This window comes from Triticum aestivum, chromosome 4A (genome assembly GCF_018294505.1).
Source record: "Triticum aestivum cultivar Chinese Spring chromosome 4A, IWGSC CS RefSeq v2.1, whole genome shotgun sequence".
NCBI classification, from domain to species: Eukaryota; Viridiplantae; Streptophyta; class Magnoliopsida; order Poales; family Poaceae; genus Triticum; species Triticum aestivum.
In genome coordinates, this window is record NC_057803.1 from 343,113,397 (window position 1) to 343,141,005 (window position 27,609).

Genomic DNA, 27,609 nt, shown 5'->3' on the forward strand with positions numbered 1-27,609 from the left:
AAAAATTAATGATGTTCTTATTATTGCAAATAGGAATTATGTGCCCGTAGATTTTATCGTTCTTGATATAGATTGCAATCCTTCATGTCCTATTATTCTTGGTAGACCTTTCCTTAGAACGATTGGTGCAATTATTGGTATGAAGGAAGGAAATATTAGATTCCAATATCCATTAAGGAAAGGCATGGAACACTTTCCTAGAAACAAAATTAAATTATCTTATGAATCTATTATGATAGCCACTTATGCCTACCAAAGATGGCAATACCTAGATCTATCCTTGCTTCTTATGCCTAGCTAGGGGCGTTAAACGATAGCGCTTGTTGGGAGGCAACCCAATTTTATTTTTATTCCTTACTTTTTGCTCATGTTTAGTAATAAATAATTTATCTAGCCTCTGTTTTGGTTGTGTTTTTTGTGTTTAATTAGTGTTTGTGCCAAGTAGAACCGTTGGGAAGACTTGGGGAAAGTCTTGTTAATCTTGTTGTAAAAAACAAAAACTTTAGCGCTCACGAGAACTGCTACCATTTTTATTTGGATAGTGCTATTTAGTTAATTCTTTTGCAGATGATTAATAGATAAATTCCTCACGTCTAGCAATTTATTTTAGAATTTTTGAGGTTCCAGATTGTAGCGACCTGACCTCAAACAGTCAAGTCTCTGTGTTTCAGTGTCATCCCTGGATCGGTAATGCTGACACACACAGTACTCGAAGGATTTATAACAGAGTAGCAATCACACACTTATTACATCGAATGTCTCAAAAGAGAACTTATTACAATAATATGGCTTAAGGCCATCTAATGCGATAACAGCGGAAGGCTTGGAAGATAAAGTGAGTCCATCAACTCCAACGGCATAGCTGAGCTGCACGGCAACGACCTAACGAACCTTACTCCTCGTCTGAAAAGTCTGCAACATAATACGTTGCAGCCCGAGAACGGGCCAGCACATGGAATATGCTGGCAATGTAACACAGTAGAGCAAGAACAGAATAAAGCTATCACTACATGCATATTTGGCTGGTGGAAAGCTCTATGGTTAAAGTTTTTGCGAAAAGCCAATTTTTCCCTACAATAAAGGAATAGATTTTAATTTAACTATCATGGTAGTTGAACAAATATTGAGAAGGTAACCCCAACTCAATCCCAATTAAAGTAATTAACAACCCAACAATATTAATTAAGAGCGATGAGACACATGTGATAACTCAAGTACTAGATACTCAAGATTGTCCATAACCGGGGACACGGCTAATCATGATTAGTTTGTACACTCTGGAGAGGGTTGCACACTTTTCCCCACAAGACTTGATCGCCTCCGTTGGATTTCTCGCACCACATGGTGTTTGAGAAACAGATGACCGAGACACAGTCTTTCAGAAACATTAACTCTCTACTCCGGGTAGACCATACCAAACCTACAAAACCCACTACCTACTGATCTACCTCTTCAAGAGCTTCACGTAACTTACTCAGCTATGCTAGAGCCCATAATAGCTTGTGGCTGCACACGGAAGTTTCTAGCATGAATCATCTCAGTTCCCTTTGAGCTTGGGTGGCGGTCCATAGGAAGATCACACGGGTACCCCGGGATTTCCAAAAAAATAGACAACACTGGGTTCCCCAGGTGCCTCAATCCACCCAGATGTTAATTTAAGTTGCCACCTTAAGTTGAACCATTAATTAATAACCTCACATCTGTCATGGATTTCACTCAAACCCGAACCACGTCTACGAGCATAGCATAGCATAGCATAGCAATATAAGCAACGCGTAGAAGTAACTCCCAAGGGTTTGATAGTAACAGGGCAATAGGTTCTACCTCAACAACTACTTCGCAACCCACAAGTTAATGACATCCTAATCATGCAATGTTTTAGGATTGGAACTAATGCATAAAAACTGGGTATGAAAAGAGTATGATCAATGTGTTACTTGCCTTGCTGACGATCCGCAAAACCTAGGGATTCGTAGTAGCACGCTTCGCACTCTGGGTGTTCTATCGCAAATAAACAATAACATACATAAGCAACAAGCAAAGATGCACAAGAAAAACTCAAATACGAGGGGTTGACCAGAAAGTTCAACTTAAGAACTCCGGTTTGCAAAAAGAATCAAATCAAACGGAGCAACGAAACTCAAACGGCAAAAGAAATAAGATCTGTTTACTAATCTGAACTAAGGTCAAATTTTACTGTACCGAAATCTTGTTCAAGTTGATTAAACAGAAAGAGGGTCTTGATACGAAGATCTAGGCGCTTGAATCGCCTGATTCCGACTAACGAGCGAAAAGATAAACAGAAACTAAGATCGGATCAGAAATTGCGATCGAAAATAATCGCGGATAAATCCGATAAAAGAAACTGACGAATAGACTAACGAACGAACGTTCGTTAACTGTAACTAACGGGTGAAAATCATTTACTAAGATGAACGTACGAACGAACGTCCGCAAAAAAGAAAAACCGAAAAAAAACCGGCGAACAAAAAAAACGGATCTAGGGTTTCTTAAAAAACCGAACGGTTTTTAAAAAAGAAAACTGGCGGTCTCGGATCCAGCGAGGGGCTCCGGCGAGGCGGCGGGGCAACGGGGCGGCGGCTCGCGGGCGGCGGCGGCAAGCGGCGACGGTGAGGCGCGGCAGGCGATGGCAGCTCGAGGCGCGGACGGCGAGGCTGCGGTGGTGGTGGTTTGGGGCGGCGGCTTATAAAGAGGGGGGCGGCTGCTTGGGGGAGGGGGCAAAGCAGCGGCGGTGGAGAGGAGTCCGGGTCAGCGGCGATAGTGGCGCGCGCGCGGGGAAGCGGTGGCGGCTGGGCCGGCGGCCTGGCTGGGTTCGGCCCAGTTGGGCGCGGGAGTTTTTTTTTAATAATTTCGCTGACAGAAATAAAATCCTAGAAAATAAAATAAAATCTAAAAATGCCAAAGCAAATTTTCACCGTCTAAAAATATTTAGAACGAGATGAACATTTTCTTGGCCCTAAAATGCAATTTTGAAAACGTGCAATTTTTCTAATACAAATAAAATCCAAATAAAATCAAATAAAATGATTTTAATATTTTTTTCTCCAATATTTCAATTATTTTGGAGAAGTCATATTATCTCCTCTCATATCTTTTAATATGAAATATTTTTCGGAGAGAAAAATAATTAAAATCAAAATCCTCGTTTCATTATTTGAAAAAAAAATTAAATATGAAAACCGAGAAATCCCCAACTCTCTCCGAGGGTCCTTGAGTTGCTTAGGATTTTCGAGGATTGCAGAGCGGAAATGCAATAAAATATGATATGCATGGATGACCTATGTATAACATACCAAATTGAAAATTTGGGATGTTACACAGATCTTGCGCTAGCTATAGATTACTACAGACTGTTCTGTTTTTGACAGATTCTGTTTTTCATGTGTTGTTTGCTTATTTTGATGAATCTATGGCTAGTAAAATAGTTTATAAACCATAGAGAAGTTGGAATACAGTAGGTTTAACACCAATATAAATAAAGAATGAGTTCATTACAGTACCTTGAAGTGGTCTTCTGTTTTCTTTCGCTAACGGAACTCACGAAATTTTCTACTTTAAGTTTTGTGTTGTGAAGTTTTCAAGTTTTGGGTAAAGATTTAATGGATTATGGAACAAGTAGTGGCAAGAGCCTAAGCTTGGGGATGCCCATGGAACCCCCAAGATAATCTAAGGACACCTAAAAGCCAAAGCTTGGGGATGCCCCGGAAGGCATCCTCTCTTTCGTCTACTTCTATTGGTAACTTTACTTGGAGCTATATTTTTATTCACCACATGATATGTGTTTTGCTTGGAGCGTCTTGTATGATTTGAGTCTTTATTTGTTAGTTTACCACAATCATCCTTGTTGTACACACCTTTTGAGAGAGACACACATGATTCAGAAATTATTAGAATACTCTATGTGCTTCACTTATATCTTTTGAGTTATATAGTTTTGCTCTAGTACTTCACTTATACTCCCTTCGTTCCAAATTACTTGTCACAGAAATGGATGTATCTAGAACTAAAATACATCTAGATACATCCATACCTGCGACAAGTAATTCGGAACGGAGGGAGTATCTTTTTAGAGCACGGTGGTGGATTTGTTTTATAGAAACTATGGATCTCTCATGCTTCACTTAGATTATTTTGAGAGACTTAAATAGCATGGTAATTTGTTTAAATAATCCTAATATGCTAGTTATACAAGATTAATAATAAAATTCTCTTATGAGTGTCTTGAATACTATGTGAAGTTTGATACTTGATAATTGTTTTGAGATATGGAGATGGTGATATTAGAGTCATGCTAGTTGAGTAGTTGTGAATTTGAGAAATACTTGTGTTAAAGTTTGTGATTCCCGTAGCATGCACGTATGGTGAACCGTTATGTGATGAAGTCGGAGTATGATTTATTTATTGATTGTCTTCCTTATGAGTGGTGGTCGGGGACGAGCGATGGTCTTTTCCTACCAATATATCCTCCTAGGAGCATGCGTGTAATACTTTGCTTTGATAATTTGTAGATTTTTGCTATAAGTATATGAGTTCTTTATGACTAATGTTGAGTCCATGGATTATACGCACTCTCACCCTTCCACCATTGCTAGCCTCTCTAATACCGCACACCTTTTGCCGGTATCATACACTCACCATATACCTTCCTCAAAACAGCCACCATACCTACCTATCATGGCATTTCCATAGCCATTCCGAGATATATTGCCATGCAACTTTCCACTGTTCCGTTTACTATGACATGCTCCATCATTGTCATATTGCTTTGCATGATCATGTAGTTGACATTGTATTTGTGGCAAAGCCACCGTTCATAATTCTTTCATACATGTCACTCTTGATTCATTGCATATCCCGGTACACCACCGGAGGCATTCATATAGAGTCATTTCTTGTTCTAAGTATTGAGTTGTAATTCTTGAGTTATAAGAAAATAAAAGTGTGATGATCATCATTATTAGAGCATTGTCCCAGTGAGGAAAGGATGCTGGAGACTATGATTCCCCCACAAGTCGGGATGAGACTCCGGACGAAAAATAAAAAAAATAAAAAAGAGGCCATAAAAAAAGGAGAAAAGGCCCAAACAAAAAAATAAGAGAAAAAGAGACAAGGGACAATGCTACTATCCTTTTACCACACTTGTGCTTCAAAGTAGCACCATGATCTTCATGATAGAGAGTTTCTTGTTTGGTCACTTTCATATACTAGTGAGAACTATTCATTATAGAACTTGGCTTGCATATTACAATGATGGGCTTCCTCAAAATGCCCTAGGTCTTCATGAGCAAGCAAGTTGGATGCACACCCACTTAGTTTCTTTTTGAGCTTTCATATACTTATAGCTCTAGTGCATCCGTTGCATGGCAATCCCTACTCACTCACATTGATATCTATTGATGGGCATCTCCATAGCTCGTTGATACGCCTAGTTGATGTGAGACTATATTCTCCCTTTTTGTCTTCTCCACAACCACCATTCTATTCCACCTATAGTGCTATGTCCATGGCTCACGCTCATGTATTGCGTGAAAATTGAAAAGGTTTGAGAACACCAAAAGTATGAAACAATTGCTTGGCTTGTCATCGGGGTTGTGCATGATTTAAATACTTTGTGTGGTGAAGATAGAGCATAGCCAGACTATATGATTTTGTAGGGATAACTTTCTTTAGCCATGTTATTTTGAGAAGACATAATTGCTTAGTTAGTATGCTTGAAGTATTATTATTTCCATGTCAATATTAAGCTTTTGTCTTGAATCTTTCGGATCTGAATATTCATACCACAATTAAGAAGAATTACATTGAAATTATGCCTAGTAGCATTCCACATCAAAAATTCTGTTTTTATCATTTACCTACTCGAGGACGAGCAGGAATTAAGCTTGGGGATGCTTGATACGTCTCCAACGTATCTATAATTTTTGATTGCTCCATGCTATAATATCTTCTGTTTTGGACATTATTGGGCTTTATTATACACTTTTATATTATTTTTGGGACTAACCTATTAACCGGAGGCCCAGCCCAGAATTGCTGTTTTTTTGCCTATTTTAGGGTTTCGAAGAAAAGGAATATCAAACGGAGTCCAAACGGAATAAAACCTTCGGGAACTTGATTTTTGGAACGAACAAGATCCAGGAGACTTGGACTCTACGTCAAGCAACTAATAGGGAGGCCACAAGGTAGGGGGCGCGCCTACCCCCCAGGTGCACCCTCCACCCTCTTGGGCCCCCTGTTGCTCCACCGACGTACTCCTTCCTCCTATATATACCTACGTACCCCCAAACGATCAGATACGGAGCCAAAACCCTAATTCCACCGCCGTAACTTTCTGTATCCACGAGATCCCATCTTGAGGCCTGTTTTGGAGCTCTGCCAGAGGGGGCATCGATCACGGAGGGCTTCTACATCAACACCATAGCCTCTCCGATGAAGTGTGAGTAGTTTACCTCAGACCTTCGGGGCCATAGTTATTAGCTAGATGGCTTCTTCTCTCTTTTTGGATCTCAATACAAGGTTCTCCCCCTCTCTTATTGAGATCTATTCGATGTAATATTCTTTTGCGGTGTGTTTGTTGAGACTGATGAATTGTGGGTTTATGATCAAGTTTATCTATGAACAATATTTGAATCTTCTCTGAATTCTTTTATGTATGATTGGTTATCTTTGCAAGTCTCTTCGAATTATCAGTTTGGTTTGGCCTACTAGATTGTTCTTTCTTGCGATGGGAGAAGTGCTTAGCTTTGGGTTCAATCTTGCGGTGTCCTTTCCCAGTGACAATAGGGGCAGCAAGGCACGTATTGTATTGTTGCCATCGAGGATAACAAGATGGGGTTTTCATCATATTGCATGAGTTTATCCCTCTACATCATGTCATCTTGCTTAAAGCATTACTCTGTTCTCTTGAACTTAATACTCTAGATGCATGCTGGATAGCGGTCGATGTGTGGAGTAATAGTAGTAGATGCAGGCAGGAGTCGGTCTACTTGTTTCAGATGTGATGCATATATACATGATCATACCTAGATATTCTCATAACTATGCTCAATTCTGTCAATTGCTCAACAGTAATTTGTTCACCCATCGTAAAATACTTATGCTTTTGAGAGAAGCCACTAGTGAAACCTACGGCCCCCGGGTCTATCTTCATCATATTAATCTTCTAACACTTAGTTATTTTCATTGCCTTTTATTTTAGTTTGCATCTTTATCATAAAAATACCAAAAATATTATCTTATCATATCTATCAGATATCACTGTCGTAAGTGACCGTATAGGGATTGACAACCCCTTATCGCGTTGGTTGCGAGGATTTATTTGTTTTGTGTAGGTGCGAGGGACTCGCGCATAGCCTCCTATTGGATTGATATATTGGTTCTCAAAAACTGAGGGAAATACTTACGCTACTCTGCTGCATCACCCTTTCCTCTTCAAGGGAAAACCAACGCAAGTGCTCAAGAGGTAGCATGTACTCCGCTTCACACGTAGATCCCGCCACGACGCTCTGTTTGGAACTGCACCAACTGGCAACTCCACCATTTAATAAAAACACGTATCCGGTTTGTGACTTAGAGTCATTTGGATCAGTGTTAAAGCTTGCAACGACATAACCGTTTACGACGAGCTCTTTGTCACCTCCATATACGAGAAACATATCCTTAGTCCTTTTTAGGTATTTCAGGATGTTCTTGACCGCTGTCCAGTGATCCACTCCTGGATTAATTTGGTACCTCCCTGCTAAACTGATAGCAAGGCACACATCAGGTCTGGTACAAGGCATTGCATACATGATAGAGCCTATGGCTGAAGCATAGGAAACACCTTTCATTTTCTCTCTATCTTCTGCAGTGGTCGGGTGTTGAGTCTGACTCAACTTCACACCTTGTAATACAACCAAGAACCCTTTCTTTGCCTGATCCATTTTGAACTTCTTCAAAACTTTATCAAGGTATGTGCTTTGTGAAAGTCCAATCAAGCGTCTTGATCTATTTCTATAGATCTTGATGCCCAATATATAAGCAGCTTCACCAAGGTCTTTCATTGAAAAATTCTTATTCAAGTATCCTTTTATGCTATTCAGAAATTCAATATCATTTCCGATCAACAATATGTCATCTACATATAATATCAGAAATGCTACGGAGCTCCCACTCACTTTCTTGTAAATACAGACTTCTCCAAAAGTCTATATAAAACCATATGCTTTGATCACACTATCAAAGCGTATATTCCAACTCCGAGAGACTTGCACCAGTCCATATATGAATCGCTGGAGCTTGCACACTTTGTTAGCACCTTTTGGATCGACAAAACCTTCTGGTTGCATCATATACAACTCTTCTTTAAGATATCCATTAAGGAATGCAGTTTTGACATCCATTTGCCAAATTTCATAATCATAAAATGCGGCAATTGCTAACATGATTCAGACGGACTTAAGCATCGCTATGGGTGAGGAGGTCTCATCGTAGTCAACTGCTTGAACTTGTCGAATACCTTTTGTAACAAGTCGAGCTTTATAGATAGTAACATTACCGTCAGCGTCAGTCTTCTTCTTGAATATCCATTTATTCTCTATGGCCTGCCGATCATCGGGCAAGTCAACCAAAGTCCACACTTTGTTCTCATACATGGATCCCATCTCAGATTTCATGGCCTCAAGCCATTTTGCAAAATCTGGGCTCATCATCGCTTCCTCATAGTTCGTAGGTTTGTCATGGTCAAGTAACATGACCTCCAGAACAGGATTCCCGTACCAGTCTGGTGCGGATCTTACTCTGGTTGACCTACGAGGTTTGGTAGTAACTTGATCAGAAGTTTCATGATCATCATCATAAGCTTCCTCACTTCAACTGATTTCAGTGATGAACTACTTTCCAATAAGGGAGCAGGTACAATTACCTCATCAAGTTCTACTTTCCTCCCACTCACTTCTTTCGAGAGAAACTCCTTCTCTGGAAAGGATCCATTCTTAGCAACGAAAATTTTACCTTCGGATCTGTGACAGAAGGTGTACCCAACAATCTCCTTTGGGTATCCTATGAAGACACATTTCTCCGATTTGGGTTCGAGCTTATCAGGTTGAAGCTTATTCACATAAGCATCGTAGCCCCAAACTTTAAGAAACGATAACTTGGGTTTCTTGCCAAACCACATTTCATAAGGTGTCGTCTCAACAAATTTAGATGGTGCCCTATTTAATGTGAATGCAACCTGATAACCCACAAGTATAGGGGATCGCAACCGTTTTCGAGGATAGAGTATTCAACCCAAATTTATTTATTCGACACAAGGGGAGCCAAAGAATATTCTCAAGTATTAGCAGCTGAGTTGTCAATTCAACCACACCTGGAAACTTAGTATCTGCAGAAAAGTGTTTAGTAGAAAAGTAATATGATAGTAGTGGTAACGGTAGCAAAAGGTAACAGTAGCAAGAGTAATGTTTTTGGTATTTTGTAGTGATGATAGCAATAATAACGGAAAAGTAAATAAGTGAAGAACAATATATGGAAAGCTCGTAGGCAATGGATCGGTGATAGAGAATTATGCCGGATGCGGTTCATCATGTAACAATCATAACATAGGGTGACACAGAACTAGCTCCAGTTCATCAATGTAATGTAGGCATGTATTCCGAATATAGTCATACGTGCTTATGGAAAAGAACTTGCATGACATCTTTTGTCCTACCCTCCCGTGGCAGCGGGGTCCTAACGGAAACTAAGGGATATTAAGGCCTCCTTTTAATAGAGTACCGGAACAAAGCATTAACACATAGTGAATACATGAACTCCTCAAACAATGGTCATCACCGGTAAGTATCCCCATTATTGTCACTTCGGGGCTAACGGATCATAACACATAATAGGTGACTATAGACTTGCAAGATAGGATCAAGAACTCACATATATTGATGAAAACATAATAGGTTCAGATCTGAAATCATGGCACTCGGGCCCTAGTGACAAGCATTAAGCATAGCAAAGTCATAACAACATCAATCTCGGAACATAGTGGATACTAGGGATCAAACCCTAACAAAACTAACTCAATTACATGATAGATCCCATCCAACCCATCACCGTCCAGCAAGCCTACGATGGAATTACTCACACACGGCGGTGAGCATTATGAAATTGGTGATGGAGGATGGTTGATGATGACGATGGCGACGGATTCCCCTCTCCGGAGCCCTGAACGGACTCCAGATCAGCCCTCCCGAGAGGTTTTAGGGTTTGCGGCGGCTCCGTATCGTAAAACGCGATGAATCCTTCTCTCTGGTTTTTTTCTCCCCGAAACCAAATATATAGAGTTGGAGTTGAGGTCGGAGGAGCTCCACGGGGGCCACGAGGTAGGGGGCGCGCCCCCACCCTCGTGTACAGGTGGTGGGCCCCATGGCCTTCATCTTTTGCAAGGATTTTTTTATTATTTCCGAGAAGTTGTTCCGTGAAGTTTCAGGTCATTCTGAGAACTTTTGTTTCTGCACATAAATAACACCATGGTAATTCTGCTGAATACAGCGTCAGTCCGGGTTAGTTCCATTCAAATCATGCAAGTTAGAGTCCAAAACAAGGGCAAAAGTGTTTGAAAAAGTAGATACGATGGAGACATATCAACTCCCCCAAGCTTAAACCTTTGTTTGTCCTCAAGCAATTCAGTTGATAAACTGAAAGTGATAAAGAAAAACTTTTACAAACTCTGTTTGCTCTTGTTGTTGTAAATATGTAAAGCTAGCATTCAAGTTTTCAGCAAAGATTATCTAACCACATTCACAATAGCGCCTAGGTCTCAAGTTTACTCATATCAATGGCATAATCAACTAGCGAGCAATAATAATAAATCTTGGATGACAACACTTTCTCAAAATAGTCATAATATGATATAACAAGATGGTATCTCGCTAGCCCTTTCTGAGACCGCAAAACATAAATGCAGAGCACCTTTAAAAATCAAGGACTGACTAGACATTGTAATTCATGGTAAAAGAGATCCAGTCAAGTCATACTCAATGTAAACTAACAGTAATGAATGCAAATGACAGTGGTGCTCTCCAACTGGTGCTTTTTAATAAGAGGATGATGACTCAGCATGAAAGTAAATAGTTAGGCCCTTCGCAGAGGGAAGCAGGGATTTGTAGAGGTGCCAGAGCTCGGTTTTAAAATAGAGGTGAATAATATTTTGAGCGATATACTTTCATTGTCAACATAACAACCAAGAGATGGCGATATCTTCCATGTTACACACATTACAGGCCGTTCCCAAACAGAATGGTAAAGTTTATACTCCCCCTTTCACCAACAAGCATCAATCCATGGCTTGCTCGAAACAACGAGTGCCTGCAACTAACAAGAGTCCCAGGGGGAGTTTTGTTTGCAATTATTTTGATTTAGTTTGCATAAAGCATGTGTCTGGGCATCCCGGTGACCAACCACTTTCTCGTGAGTGAGGAGCGGAGTCCACTCCTCTTGAGAATAACCCGCCTAACATGGAAGATACGGACAACCCTAGTTGGTACATGAGCTATTCGAGCATACAAAACATGATATTTATTTGAAGGTTTAGAGTTTGGCACATACAAATTTACTTGGAACGGCAGGTAGATACCGTATATAGGTAGGTATGGTGGCCTCATATGGAATAACTTTGGGGTTTATATAGTTGGATGCACAAGCAGTATTCCTGCTTAGTACAGGTGAAGGCTAACAAAAGACTGGGAAGCGACCAGCTAGAGAGCGACAGCAGTCATGAACATGCATTAAAATTAATCAACACCGAATGCAAGCATGAGTAGGATATAATACACCATGAACATAAATATCGTGAAGGTTATGTTGATTTTGTTTCAACTACATGCGTGAACATGCGCCAAGTCAAGTCACTTAAATCATTCAGAGGAGGATACCACCCTATCATACCACATCACAACCATTTTAATAGCATGTTGGCACGCAAGGTAAACCATTATAAGCTCCTAGCTAATCAAGCATGGCACAAGAACTATGATCTCTAGTTGTCATTGCAAACATGTTTATTCATAATAGGCTGAATCAGGAACGATGAACTAATCATATTGACAAAAGCAAGAGAGGTCGAGTTCATATCAGCTTTTCTCGTCTCAATAAGTTCATCATATAATCATCATTATTGCCTTTCACTTGCACGACCGAACGATGTGGATAATAATAATAATAGTGCACGTGCATTGGACTAAGTTGGAATCTGCAAGCATTAAATAAACAGGAGAATACAAGGCAATATGGGCTCTTATGTCAGATCAACAATAATGCATATAAGAGCCACTTCAACAATTTAATCATGGTCTTCTCTTATCGACCCCTAAAGAAAAGAAAGAAATAAAACTATTTACATGGGAGAGCTCCCAACAAATAAAAGAAGAACATGAAATCTTTTTGGGTTTTCCTTTTAATTACTACTACAAGCATGGAAATTAAAATTAGCTAAAAATCTACAACTAATTTTTTTGGTTTTTCTTAAGGTTTATTAAACACACAAGAAGAAAGCATAAAAAGGAAATAAACTAGCATGGATGATACACTGAAAAAGTATGAGCACCGACATCTAGCAATGAGTGTGTGAACATGAATGCAATGTCGGTGGGAAATACGTACTCTCCCAAGCTTAGGCTTTTGGCCTAAGTTGGTCTATGGCCACGATTTGCCTGGCGGATATCCATAATAATAGTTGGGGTCGTGCTGAGATGCAGCGTCTATCGCCTCCTAAGCTGCAGCGTGGCGACGAGCGGCCTCCGCCCCCCTCTCGTACTCATCTGCCTCCTCTCTGATAATAACATATCTTCCTTTTGCCTGATAATCAAAGAAGGAAGGAGCAGTGAGAGTAATATGGACAACACGGCGTCTGTCAAAGATTAAACGATACTGGAGAGGTGATTCATTCCTCTCGACAAACTGGTGGTGAACCATAGCATTAAAGTCTAGGTAAGCACGAGGTAATTCAATATCATCTTCACGTATGGCTATACCAATAAAATTATCTATGCGGGTTGCATAAATTCCACCAAAGAAATCTCCATTAAACCTATTAAGATGCAACCTACGTGCAACAATGGCTCCCAAATTATAAGATTTGTCTCCTAACACAGCACTCCTAAGAATACTGAGGTCAGGGACACACATGTGACATGCCTCATCTTTACCATTAATGCATCTACCTATGAAGAAAGCAAAATAATGTATGGCAGGAAAGTGAATGCTCCCTATGGTAGCTTGTGTTATATCTCTATAGATTCTCCCACAGTTATCTATACTACTATTAAAAAAACAAACATAACTCCCTCTAAAGCCACACAACAAAGTGTACACAGAAGTACCAGAGACGTTAGATCAATCAAACTAAATTACATCCAACAATCCATATTACATTCCAGATCTGTCACACAAACTAACGCTCCAGATTAAATGTTCCGCCAGGCAGACTACCCCGCGCACGTCCTACCCCTCCGCACATCACGCTGCTAAAAGCATCCGAACCCAATAAATTATCCACTGCCCAATTGCGCCCCCGCCTTCCTTCCCCACCGCTGTGCTCCCCTCTCCCCATAGACGCCTCCTACCCTCTGACGCCGCCCCGCGCGATGGACGCCATCTCTCCCCTATTTCCCTCTTCACCTCCACGGCCACGCCGCATCGCCGGCCAAGCCCCGCTGCGCTGGCTATGATCCGCCACGCCGCCCCATAGCCCCACACCCAAAGCTGCAGCCGAGATGCATCTGAGCGAGAACGAGGGGATTGAGGGCGTGCGGTTCGCAATGACTGTCGGGCAGGGCTTCGTCGGTGCCGCGCTATGCCTGGAGCTGATCCGCCGCGGCGCCCTGGAGGTCTGCTCCCTCGACAGCTCGACCTGCGCGATTCCTCCGCTTGGTCCCATCAGCTCCTCGACGCCGGCGTCCGCTTCTTACAAGGTTCTCTCCCTCACTCTCTTTTGCTTAAATTATTGTGTTTTTTTCTGTCGCCATGAGTGGGCGTGAGACTTAAATGCAGCGTCGCAGCGAAGAAGGTAATTTGTTTTTCTGTCCAATGCATTGAAGCTATAATGTACGTGCTTAGTAAATTGTTTAGGGCGGTGTGAGACTTATAATGCCTGCCAACTTAGTGAATTGATAAACCTGAAGTTTGTGTTTTTCACTTCACTTGAATTTGCACAATTCAGTTATGTGTTCATTGAATGGATTTGACATGACATTTCCTGCAAGCAATGAGGGAAGTAGATGGGCATGGCTGATCTGTTCGTCATGCAGTTATGTGCTATCTTATTCCTTGATGCTGAGTGTGAGTCCATGCATGTGCAAGCTATATGTACTCTTAGTCTATTAGTGTTCTCTAACTTATTTCCTACTATTCCTGTATGGTACCACTTCTTCCCTAGCAAGGATATGTGAGCCTATTAACCTTATGTTGTCTGTCAATGTCAGATTTAGAACCCAACAAAGAAATATGGCAGAAATTTGCATATTAACCTTTCTTGTGCAGGTTCGAGATATAAAGGTCATATAGGTGCTTCTTTGCCATGAGTCTGTAAACTTGATGAGGCAACATGGTCTTCAAGCACAAGAAATACCCATGTACGTGAGTGTGGGCTGCCGCTCCGCCCTCCACTCCTCTGCTTGACCACCGCCACCGCCACGTTGAAGCCCCTTGCCACCTAGCGGCATGCTTTCTCGTGAGCTAGCTTCTTCAACACATGTTTTTCTGAATTTCTACAAGCTAAATTAGTACATGCTTCTCTGAACGTTGGCCTGTATTGGATTCTTGTATGTTATGATTTGCCCAATCAGCACACCCATGGATAGGGCAAGAAAAATAATTAGAAAGCATGAAATATGCCAATCAATACTTTCTGTTGGATATATCAATTGTTTTAGCTCTTCCTACACCCAACCGCCACATTCTAAATTATGAAGGTTCCAGCTGGAATTCCCGTCGCGTTCATACATTCCAATTTAGCGTTTTAGTTCAAAATTAGAAGCTGGATTCTGTGTATAGTTATTCTCATGTCCATCATATGAACTATGCGTGTGTACTCATGTTGAATTGATGTGTGATACTGAGTCTTTGCATTTTCAATTGCCTTTCACTTTCTTCATGATTTGGTGCATGTGCATTTTCACATAATTTGTAACAAACCAATTCATATTTTCGTCGAGCTTGGATCATTTTGTTCTTTTATAATGGTTGGAGGTGTGGTTTAGGAGGATCAGCAGCTAATGGCAAACGCGCCAGCGAGCCCCGAGTGCGCTGGACCGTGCAACATGAAGAAGACCATCTGGACAAAGGGCAGGTACACGATAGCCAAGAACACAAGGATACGTGCGGGTCTGCATTTCTGAGGTATATCTCTTTTAGCACTAGCGATTAAATGGTCTGTAGCTGGTCAGGCGTGCTTGCCTAAAATGTACTTTAGTAGTTGCTAGAGCCATGCTAGCTTCTATGTTGTTCTTGCAGCCTCAACTAGCTTATTTCATTTGAAGCAAATGTTGTTCTATCCTTCCAATTAATGTTATTCAGATCTTTTTTTCTTTTTTCTGTTGTCATTCACAATACAAATGTTATGAGAATTTCAGGAATTTTGTCATATCTTTCTCCCAGTTACCTTAATTTTGTAAATTGTGGTCTAATTCAATTTTGAGTTTGTTTTCAGAAAAGACTACTTTAAAGCTGTGTAAATCCATTATTTCCTTTGAGTTTGCCGTGGAGTTGAGTTGGGAACCTTTTTTTATACTTGGTGGATGCACTGACTTAGGGTGCGTTTGGTTAGGGAACGAAGTGGAATGGAATGTCATGGTTCCGTTCCATCCTTGTGTTCGGTATATGCAAATCTAAGGAATGGAATGGTTATGTTTTAGTGTTTGGTTTCAGATATCTGATGAAATGGATTTGTTCATCCCTACACTTGTCTGCTTGTGATTATGTAGAATATATTGAACTTTGAACTGGATTTCAGTCAATCAAAAACCATCGGATGCATTGGCACACACATATGGGCAAGATTAAGTTGAATTAGAAAAGAGCGGTGCATACACTGAATCAGATTTCAGAACACCAAATATAGCCGGTTTCAGTCAAATGGTTGATCTCGACAAGACAAAGACTGAATTGGATGGGGAGCTCAACAGTACAGGCCTTAGCCCCAATCGTCGGCGCACTGGTTGGGCTCGCTGGGCGCCGGCACAGGACTGGAGACACCTGGGCGCGAAGACCACGCCGAGCGGTGCACGAGGCCGCACAGCTGCGCATACTACAGATCAACGCCGTCGCTCGCGGCCATCCAGCGCGGCCGTCTCGTGATGCATGAGGCCATGCAGGAGCTGCTCGTGCACTCTGGTACAAATCTACGCCGCTGCCCTCCTCCATTAGCCGCCGTCTCTTGGTGCCCGCCGTCGCTCGCCTCCATCCAGCGCCGTCTTTCGGTGCCCGCCGTCGCTCGCCTCCATCCAGCGCCGCCTATTGCTACCCGCCGCCACTCGTGTCGAGAGAGGGAGAGGCGGTAGAGTTGCGGGAGTGTGAGGAGAACGACCGGTTTCATGTGGTCCGCTCGATTTGGAAGTACGAGCGCGTTCCGCATCTGAGAGGAATATTCGGTTCGTGGGAACTAGTCGGTTACCGTTCCAGCTCTATGCCAAACACCAGAACGGGCCTAGAAACGGGTCCGACCCATGACATTCCAGTTGATGACTGCAACCAAACACACCCTTAGTGACGGAGACTTGCCTGAATGTTATTTTCCTCCGCGTGAAGTGCTTACAATTCTCAAAGGCTTCAACAAGTCCCGGAGGAGATTGACAAGGTGCAGGCAAGATCTCAAGTTCATTGCTGTCTTTGTCTGTCTGAACATTTTCTTATTTGGAGTTGCAGCCGATTTATGGTGTATCAACCGACTTGGCTTAGGATGTATTGTAGTTAGTTTGGTTGCATCAATCAACAAGTCTTATTATGTATTGCTATTGGTTTGGTACCATCAAACGACTGGCCAGTTGGAAAATCAGCGGGGAAAACATGTACTGTAAGCTCCCCTCGCATTTATAATTTGGAGCTTGATAAACAGCTCCCCTCGCATTTATAATTTGGAGCTTGATAAACAATGTTCTGTGAGCTTGTTAATGATCTGCTATTTTTCACAAAATTGGGACATGTCTGATGGTCGATGTGAGGTTCTCTAAATAAAAAAATTTCTCATTTGTCCATTCTGACAGTCTGATGGAATTTTGTTAATAAGAACCTACAGTTCCTTGGGTAAGTTTGGGTTAGGAGTTCCGTATATATGCGCCAGGAAAGTATATAGGGAAATCATGATATGCTTTTTCTACAGTGCCAACACTGAAAATGTAAAGTGTGTCATGCATGACTTTTATATGTGTTTTAGGAATTGGAGGATAGCTCTATAAACAAAATTTCTTATTCTGCACTTCTCTGCTTTGCTTGGCAGGAATCCTTGTTGTAAAGAGTGAAGGCATGGTTTGGTTTGCATGACATTATCTTCAATTGGCTGGAGATATATAAATGTTGATACTTGATTTTCTCATCTGGCATCTTATCACTTTTGTGAAACACACTTGATTTTCTCATAGTAATAGTTCTTTATTATTGCTGATACATAAATGGATCTTTATTCAATGGTACTTGTATGTGTGTATGGAGAATGGTGATTAACCTTTTAAATAATCCATTGTCCAACAAGGTGATTCTAATTTCTGATTAGATTATACTATAACAATATGATCAGAAAAAATTCAAACGGTTGTATATTTGACACATACTACAACGGGCCGAAGCCTGCCTGTATATTTTTTTCAAATACTAAAATTTGAGATTATAATCATTTGGGCGCTATGCATTGAGAAAGTGGGCATTTAGATAAGAGATTATATAATTAACGCAAAGACGTGCGATATTTTTTCAACAAGAATGTTGATCATGAAGAATGATAATCAAATTTGTAGGGTAGCCAAAGAATATTCTCAAGTATTAGCAGCTGAGTTGTCAATTGAACCACACCCGAGAACTTAGTATCTGCAGCAAAGTGATTAGTAGCAAAGTAATATGATAGTAGTGGTAATGGTAGCAAAAGGTAACGGTAGCAAGAGTAATGTTTTTGATATTTTGTAGTGATGATAGCAATAGCAACGGAAAAGTAAATAAGCGAAGAACAATATAAGGAAAGCTCGTAGGCAATGGATCGGTGATAGAGAATTATGCCGGATGCGGTTCATCATGTAACAATCATAACATAGGGTGACACAGAACTAGCTCCAGTTCATCAATGTAATGTAGGCATGTATTCCGAATATAGTCATACGTGCTTATGGAAAAGAACTTGCATGACATCTTTTGTCCTACCCTCCCGTGGCAGCGGGGTCCTAACGGAAACTAAGGGATATTAAGGCCTCCTTTTAATAGAGTACCGGAACAAAGCATTAGCACATAGTGAATACATGAACTCCTCAAACTATGGTCATCACCGATAAGTATCCCGATTATTGTCACTTCGGGGTTAACGGATCATAGCACACAATAGGTGACTATAGACTTGCAAGATAGGATCATGAACTCTCATATATTGATGAAAACATAATTGGTTCAGATCTGAAATCATGGCACTCGGGCCCTGGTGACAAGCATTAATCATAGCAAAGTCATAGCAACATCAATCTCAGAACATAGTGGATACTAGGGATCAAACCCTAACAAAACTAACTCGATTACATGATAGATCCCATCCAACCCATTACCCTCCAGCAAGCCTACGGTGGAATTACTCATGCATGGCGGTGAGCATCATGAAATTGGTGATGGAGGATGGTTGATGATGACAATGGCGACGAATTCCCCTCTCTGGAGCCCCGAACGGACTCCATATCAGCCCTCCTGAGAGGTTTTAGGGTTTGGCGGCGGCTCCGTATCATAAAACGTGATGAATCCTCCTCTCTGATTTTTTCTCTCCCCGAAACCAAATATATAGGGTTGGAGTTGAGGTCGGAGGAGCTCCAGGGGGCCCACGAGGTAGGGGGCGCGCCCTAGGGGGGCAGGCGCGCCCCCACCCTCGTGGACAGGTGGTGGGCCCCCTGGCCTTCATCTTTTGCAAGGATTTTTTTATTATTTCTGAAAAGTTGTTCCGTGAAGTTTCAGGTCATTCCGAGAACTTTTGTTTCTGCACATAAATAACACCATGGTAATTCTGCTGAAAACAGCATCAGTCCAGGTTAGTTCCATTCAAATCATGCAAGTTGGAGTCCAAAACAAGGGCAAAAGTGTTTGGAGACGTATCACAGCCGTCTCTAAAGCATTCAAATCATAGCCGTCTCTAAAACAATGTTAGTCCGGGTTAGTTCCATTCAAATCATTCAAATCATGCAAGTTAGATACGATGGAGACGTATCACAGCCGTCTCTAAAGCATAACCCCAAAACGATAGCAGTAAATTAGTGAGAGACGTCATAGGTCGCACCATATCTAATAAAATGTGGTTACAACATTCGGACACACCATTACTTTGTGGTGTTCCAGGTGACGTGAGTTGTGAAACTATTCCGCATTGTTTCAAATGAAGTCCAAACTCATAACTCAAATATTCACCTTCACGATCAAATCATATAAACTTGACTTTCTTGTTACGATGATTTTCCACTTAACTCTGAAATTCTCTGAACTTTTCAAATGTTCAAGACTTATGTTTCATTAAGTAGATATACCCATATCTGCTCAAATCATCTGTGAAGGTGAGAAAATAACGATATCCGCCGCGAGCTTCAATGTTCATTGGACCACATACATCAGTATGTATGATTTCCAATAACTCTGTTGCTCGCTCCATTGTTCCAGAGAACAGAGTTTTAGTCATCTTGCCCATGAGGCACGGTTCGCAAGTACCAAGTGATTCATAATCAAGTGATTCTAGAAGTCCATCAGAATGGAGTTTCTTCATGCGCTTTACACCAATATGACCCAAACGGCAGTGCCACAAATAAGTTGCACTATCATTATCAACTCTGCATCTTTTGGCTCCAATACTATGAACATATGTATCACTACTATTAAGATTTAGTAAAAATAGACCACTCATCAAGGGTGCATGACCATAAAAGATATTACTCATATAAATAGAACAATCATTATTCTCTGATTTAAATGAATATCCGTCTCGCATCAAACAAGATCTAGATATAATGTTCATGCTTAACACTGGCACGAAGTAACAATTATTTAGGTCTAAAACTAATCCCGAAGGTAGATGTAGAGGTAGCGTGCCGGCGGCGATCACATCGACTTTGGAACCATTTCCCACACGCATCGTCACCTCGTCCTTAGACATTCTTCGCTTAATCCATAGCCCATGTTTCGAGTTGCAAATGTTAGCAACTGAACCAGTATCAAATACCCATGCACTACTACGAGCATTGGTAAGGTACACATCAATAACATGTATATCAAATATACCTTTCACTTTGCCATCCTTCTTCTCCGCCAAATACTTGGGGCAGTACCGCTTCCAGTGACCAGTCCTTTTGCAGTAGAAGCACTCAGTCTCAGGCTTAGGTCCAGACTTGGGTTTCTTCACTTGAGCAGCAACTTGCTTGCCGTTCTTCTTGAAGTTCCCCTTCTTCCCTTTTCCCTTCTTCTTGAAACTAGTGGTCTTGTTGACCATCAACACTTGATGCTCCTTCTTGATTTCTACCTCCGCAGCCTTTAGCATTGCGAAGAGCTCGGGAATTGTCTTATCCATCCCTTGCATATTATAGTTCATCACAAATCTTTTGTAGCTTGGTGGTAGTGATTGAAGAACTCTGTCAATGACACTATCATCAGGAAGATTAACTCCCAGTTGAGTAAAGTGGCTGTGGTACCAAGACATTCTAAGTATATGTTCACTGACAGAACTATTCGCCTCCATCTTGCAGCTATAGAACTTATTGGAGACTTCACATCTCTCAATCTGGGCATTTGCTTGAAATATTAACTTCAACTCCTAGAACATCTCATATGCTCCATGACGTTCAAAACATCGTTGAAGTCCCGGTTCTAAGCCGTAAAGCATGGCACACTGAACTATCGAGTAGTCATCAGCTTTGCTCTGCCAGGTGTTCACAACATCTGGCATTGCTCCTGCGGCGGGTTAGTTACCTAGCGGTGCTTCCAGGACATAATTCTTCTATGCAGCAATGAGGATAATCCTCAAGTTACGGACCTAGTCCGTGTAGTTGCTACCATCATCTTTCAACTTAGCTTTCTCTAGGAACGCATTAAAATTCAACGGAACAACAACACGGGCCATCTATCTACAACAACATAGACATGCAAAATACTATCAGGTGCTAAGTTCATGATAAATTAAAGTTCAGTTAATCAAATTACTTAAGAACTCCCATTTAGATAGACATCTCTCTAATCTTCTAAGTGATCACGTGATCCATATCAACTAAACCATGTCCGATCATCACGTGAGATGGAGTAGTTTTCAATGGTGAACATCACTATGTTGATCATATCTACTATATGATTCACGCTCGACCTTTTGGTCTCATTGTTCGAGTCCATATATGCATATGCTAGGCTCGTCAATTTTAACCTGAGTATTCTGCGTGTGCAAAACTGGCTTGCACTCGTTGTATGTGAACGTAGAGCTTATCACACCCGATCATCACGTGGTGTCTCGGCACGACGAACTGTAGCAACGGAGCATACTCAGGGAGAACACTTGTACCTTGAAATTTAGTGAGAGAACATCTTATAATGATACCGCCGAACTAAGCAAAATAAGATTCATAAAGGATAAACATCACATGCAATCAATATAAGTGATATGATATGGCCATCATCATCTTGTGCCTTTGATCTCCATCTCCAAAGCACCGTCATGACCACCATCGTCACCGGCTTGACACCTTGATCTCCATCGAAGCATCGTTGTCGTCTCGCCAACTATTGCTTCTACGACTATCACTATCGTTTAGTGATAAAGTAAAGCAATTACATGGCGATTGCATTTCATACAATAAAGCGGCAACCATATGGCTCCTGCCGGTTGCCGATAACTGTGTTACACAACATGATCATCTCATACAATAAAATTTAGCATCATGTCTTGACCATATCACATCACAACATGCCCTGCGTAAACAAGTTAGACGTCCTCTACTTTGTTATTGCAAGTTTTACGTGGCTGCTATGGGTTGAGCAAGAACCATTCTTACCTATGCATCAAAAACCACAACGCGGTATAGTGATTACTTTTTGATCTTCAGAAAGAACCCTGTTCATTGAATCCGATTCAACTAAAGTTGGAGAAACTGACACCCACCAGCCACCTGTGTGCGAAGCACGTCAATAGAACCAGTCTCGCATAAGCGTACGCGTAATTTCGGTCTGGGCCGCTTCATGCAACAATATCACCGAATCAAGAATCAACTAGTGACGACAAGCAATATGTATATACCCACGCCCACAACTACTTTGTGTTCTACTCGTGCATATAACATCTATGCATAGACCTGGCTCAGATGCCACTGTAGGGGAACGCAGTAATTTCAAAAAAAATCCTACGCACACACAAGATCATGGTGATGCATAGCAACAAGAGGGGAGAGTTTCATCTACGTACCCTCGTAGATTGTAAGCGGAAGCGTTATGACAACGCGGTTGATGTAGTCGTGCGTCTTCACGATCGACCGATCCTTAGTACCGAAAGTACGACACCTCCGTGATCTGCACACGTTCGGCTCAGTGACGTCCCACAAACTCATGATCCAGCAGAGTGTCAATGGAGAGCTTCGTCAGCACGACGGCGTGATGATGATGCTACCGGAACAGGGCTTCACCTAAGCACCTCTACGATATGACTGTTGGGGATATTACTACTAAGTATAAACCGGCCATGAGGGGCTGGGTTATGTCCACAATGGGTTAGTCATGTTTAAAGCCCATGAAGACAAGAAGTATGGCGCTTTACGGTAGGCAGATCTAATATGAAGGCCCAGGGCCCAAAGGCGGATTAAGGCCCGTAGACATAAACCGCCATATGATATGTAACTTATGTTGTAAGACAAGGAAAGGTAGAGACCGAGCCGGGCGCGTCTATGAGCCGGCCTCGGGATTCTGTAAACCGCCGGGCATCAACTTGTGTATATAAAGGGACGACCTGGCGGCGGTTTAGGGACAACAAATGATAACTCGAGAACCAGGCAAAGCGAATTCGCTCCCTGGTCATCGAAACCCTAGCAATTCCATCACAATTGTAGTAGGCTTTTACCTTCATCGTAAGGGGCCGAACCAGTATAATTCCTTGCGTCCCTTGTTCCGCGTTAACCCCTTTAAGCTAACCTGTCGCGATGGCTCCACGACTAAATCCTCTCACTAGGACATCTGCCGTGACAAAACCACGACAGTTGGCGCCCACCGTGGGGCTATCGCACGATGGTTTCGAGTTCTTGAAGGGCAGCTTCGAAGGACTCAAGGGATACGCTGTGGGCTGGATGACCAAGAGCCGTCGCGGCAAGCTCTACATCGACGACGTAGGCTGGGGCCCCGAGGCCGGCTCAATCGAGTATGGGTATCGGGTCCCCTTTGGCGGAATACACGTCTTCATTGTCAAGATCGGCGAACCGGGCCCTGAGCCGGACATCTGCACCAACATCGTTGAGACGGCTCAGTGCGCAAGACCTGCCCGAGTTCAGCCTGCCGTAAAGCGTGCCTTTATGGGAGTCATCCATGGAGCGGAATCTGAGGATAGATCGATATCTGGTGGCGAAACCGTCGTTTACTCTGATGACGAGTCTTCGACTGGAGAGACCGAGTCACTGTATCAGCTGCATGATGGCAGGATTAGTGGCAGTTCCGATGGCGACAGTATTTCGGACCTCTCTGATCCGCCGAGCCGGGTTGCGATTTTCATGGCTGGTACACAGTCGGTGTGGCATTCTTCTACCGCAGCGGCAATGATTTCCGGTTCAGTAGCTGCAACACCTCCTGGGGCAGGAGGCCCCGCGCCAGCGCCGGTTCAGGTTTTGTCTGATTTATTCGACACTTTGGCAACATTGCTGGCAGCTGAGGTTAATCCGGCAGATCAAGATCACCATGATGCAGAAATTGCAAAGGTGAAGGATCAGATAGCTCAAGCTAAGGTAGATCTGGCAGTAGAGAATACTAGGATGGCCGCAGAGCGGGCCGAGTTAGAGGCACAGGCTTATCGGCCTATGCTGGATCAGAGCACATCAAACGATGTCATAAGAAGAAGGCACCGGTCTCACCTGCCTCCGGTTTACGCCAGGGGCAGGAACTAGTAACCAACCAGTGGTAAACCGGGTGGAGGCACCTGGAACGAGGGTGCCGGTTCAGCCACGCATGATGTATCCGCCTCGTCAGAACAATGTCCTGCCACAACACGTCTCAACGCCCCTGGGTCATTACTCTAACCCGTTGGATAACATCATTGCCGCCGCCTCATGATTGGCAGCTCTACCGATCGAAGGCGAATCTCCAGTAGCGGTTGAAACATGACGGGCTAGAGAGCTCCTTCAGACAGCTTTAACCCAATAGCAGGCTTATTCATACAGTCGTGAGAGGATTCATTCCACCCCCCGCCCAAGTCGGAGCTACAGCAGGCATATTGATGAACCGGCTGTATCAAGCAGTGTGCGAAACCGTAACCCACCGCGAGGGCATAACCCGGCAGATGGCGGTGCTAATGCCCAGGATGTGGTGGATCACGGTTGAGCACATCGAGAAGCCGAGTTAGCAGCGCAATACGCGGCTCGTCAGCTTTCTCCGGTTCGTCCGACCACTTCAGTGGAACCAGGTGTGGTTTTTAGTTCTTTGGGGGTCCCGTGTCTCACCTCGGCCTTACGTAATGTGCAGCTGCCCAAGGATTTCAAGGGTCCTCGTAAGGTTCCCAATTACACTGCCGATTTACCCCCCGAATCCTAGGTCGAGAGCTATGAGATGGCGATGGAGATGCTGGATGTGGATGACGCGGCATGTGCTAAGTACTTCACCATGATGCTAGAAGGAACGACTCGTACCTGGCTGAAAAGTTTACCAGCTAACTCCGTTGGGTCATGGGCTGAGTTAAAAAGCCAGTTTATCTAGAATTTCAAAGACACGTGCAAGAAGCCCATGTCAATCATAGACTTAGCCGCCTGTGTTCAAGAGGAGGGGGAGTCTACAACCCATTGGGTAAAGCGAGTCTCAGCTATTCTGCATTCATCAGACAGCATCAATGCTGATATGGTAGTCTTAACATTGGAAGGCAATTACCGGTTTACGCCTTTGAAACTGAAGTTGGGAACACTCAAGCGTCACTGCAATGACATGGCAACGCTTATGGCAGCTTTGGTTAAGTATCCCGACTCAGATAGTACCAACGACCCTGAGTCTGAGGATGAAAGGCCGGGGAAGGGAAAGAAGAATGGCAGTGCCAAGGGGCAGCAGCATAACCCGGTGGGTCATGGGAACAACGGTAAGCGCAAGGCGGATAATAGCTTGGACTTTGTGGCTAACACCAACACCCAGGATAATGGTTAGTGCCATAAGGGTAAACCGCCCCAGCAGGGTGGAGGATCAGGTCCCAATCTTGAGCGCCTGTTAAACCAGCCTTGCCCAAAGCACGGGTCGAAAGAAAGGCCAGCTACGCACATTTGGAAAGATTGCTTTATTATGCGGGAATTTAAAAATTCGAATATTTTCCAATACGACCATGGATCACCCGGCGGTTCTCATGGGCCGGGTTATGGTCGTGGCAGCCCCGATTCAGGATTTCAAGGCAACCAAACCGGACATGGCAATCAAGGCAGTCAGGGTAACCAGGGCGGTTATAATCATCAGGGGAGTCAGCAGCAGCAACAATCAGGTTATAAGAGTAATCTGAAGCAGTTGAATAGTGGGCAGTACCATGTCTTCACCACTAGTTTGTGTAAGTGCGATCAGAAACTTCATAAAAGGGCAGTAAACTCCGTTGAACCAGCAGTGCCCCGTTATCTGTGCTGGTCTGAACAACCCATTTTGTGGAGTCGAGAGGATCATCCACCCCGGGTTGATAATCCGGATCACCTGGCATTAGTGGTGGCACCTCAGGTTGGGGGGTACAAGTTCACCAAGGTACTCATGGATGGAGGGAGCAGTATCAATATCCTTTATTATGAAACCTTCCGTCGCATGGGGTTGACAGATAAAAATCTTAAACCGTCGAACACCGTTTTTCATGGTGTGGTGCCTGGTAAATTGGCATACCCAGTTGGTAAGATAGCTCTAGAGGTTGCTTTTGGAGATGATCATGATTCAAGGTCAGAAACATTGACTTTTGAAGTGGTGAAAATCATGAGCCCATATCATGCCCTGTTTGGACGGCTGGCTTATGCTAAGTTCATGGCAAGGCCATGTTATGTTTATCTGCAGCTTATGCCAGGTCATAAGGGGACAATCACAGTACATGGGAGTAGGAAGATTGCTTTGGAACGTGAAGAAGGTGATGCGGCTTATGCTGAGTCAGTTTGCACAACAGAGGAGCTGAAGTTCTACAAAGACAATGTTGATGTGGCAGATATGACTTCTCTGAAAAAGCCAACTACTGAGCATGATCCGGCTTTAAAATTTAAATCGACTGAGGAGAGTAAGTTGGTTGACTTTGTTCCTGGCGATTCATCCAGGCAGTTCAGCATCAGCGCTAACCTTGATCCGAAATAGGAAAGCGCGCTCATTGAGTTCATCCATGAGAACCGGGACATCTTTGCATGGAAACCTTCTGATATGCCAGGTGTACCGAGGGAACTCGCTGAGCACACTCTTAATATAGATCATAAGTTTAAACCGGTCAGGCAGTTTCTCCGTCGCTTCAATGAAGAAAGGCACAAGGATATTGGTGAGGAGGTAGCCCGGCTTTTGGCACCATGGTTTATTGTGGAGGTCTTTCACCCTGAGTGGCTAGCTAATCCGGTGCTAGTACTTAAGAAGAACGGCACTTGGCGTATGTGTGTGGACTACACAGATTTGAACAAGGCATGTCTAGCCGATCCCTTTGCTCTCCCTCGTATTGATCAAATCATTGATGCTACGGCAGGTTGTGACCATTTGTGTTTTCTGGACGCTTATTCTGGTTATCATCAGATCAAAATGGCAGTTAAGGACCAGGAGAAGACAGCTTTTATAACTCCCTTTGGAGCCTTCTGCTATGTATCTATGCCTTTTGGGCTCAAGAGTGCCCAGGCGACGTATCAACACTGTGTACAGAATTTTCTTCATAATCAGATAGGGCGCAATGTTCATGCTTATGTGGATGATACTGTGGTAAAATCCAGAAAGGAGTAAACATTGATAGATGACTTGAAGGAGACTTTTGATAACCTCCGGGTTTATAAGATGATGCTTAATCCGGCCAAATGTGTTTTTTGTGTACCAGCAGGCAAGCTCTTGGATTTTCTGGTGTCTAACAGGGGCATTGAAGCTAATCCGGAGAAGATCAAAGATATTACGTCTCTGGCTAAACCGGCGTGTATTAACGATGTTCAGCATCTGGCGGGTCGTATTGCCGCATTGAGCCGGTTTATCAGCCGTTTGGGAGAAAAGGCA

The 27,609-nt window shown here is 42.9% G+C and overlaps 1 protein-coding gene across 8 annotated transcripts; it reads left to right on the plus strand.

The window, feature by feature from the left end:
* Window positions 1-13,541: 13,541 nt before the first annotated feature.
* On the plus strand, window positions 13,542-17,744 carry LOC123086072 (uncharacterized). 8 transcript variants are annotated; one of them, XR_006440361.1, is made up of 3 exons: window positions 13,542-14,719; window positions 15,249-16,843; window positions 17,483-17,744. XR_006440361.1 is itself a non-coding variant. In XM_044507775.1 (3 exons), the coding sequence occupies exons 1-3, from the start codon at window positions 13,844-13,846 to the stop codon at window positions 17,502-17,504; spliced, it is 279 nt and encodes a 92-aa protein (XP_044363710.1). In that variant the 5' UTR covers window positions 13,542-13,843; the 3' UTR covers window positions 17,505-17,744. The 8 variants fall into 8 exon arrangements, 3 of the variants coding, with proteins under 3 accessions (XP_044363710.1, XP_044363711.1, XP_044363709.1); XR_006440360.1 differs by having other exon boundaries at window positions 15,249-15,387; XR_006440362.1 differs by lacking the exon at window positions 17,483-17,744 and having other exon boundaries at window positions 13,542-13,961; window positions 14,530-14,719; window positions 15,249-15,631.
* Window positions 17,745-27,609: the final 9,865 nt, after the last annotated feature.

Bases quoted from the DNA above. Each gene is read 5' to 3' on its own strand.
- LOC123086072 (XM_044507774.1), top strand. From the start codon at position 13,764: ATGCATCTGAGCGAGAACGAGGGGATTGAGGGCGTGCGGTTCGCAATG. The intron at 13,962-15,248 runs GTTCTCTCCCTC...GGTGTGGTTTAG, and splicing joins CGGCGTCCGCTTCTTACAAG to GAGGATCAGCAGCTAATGGC.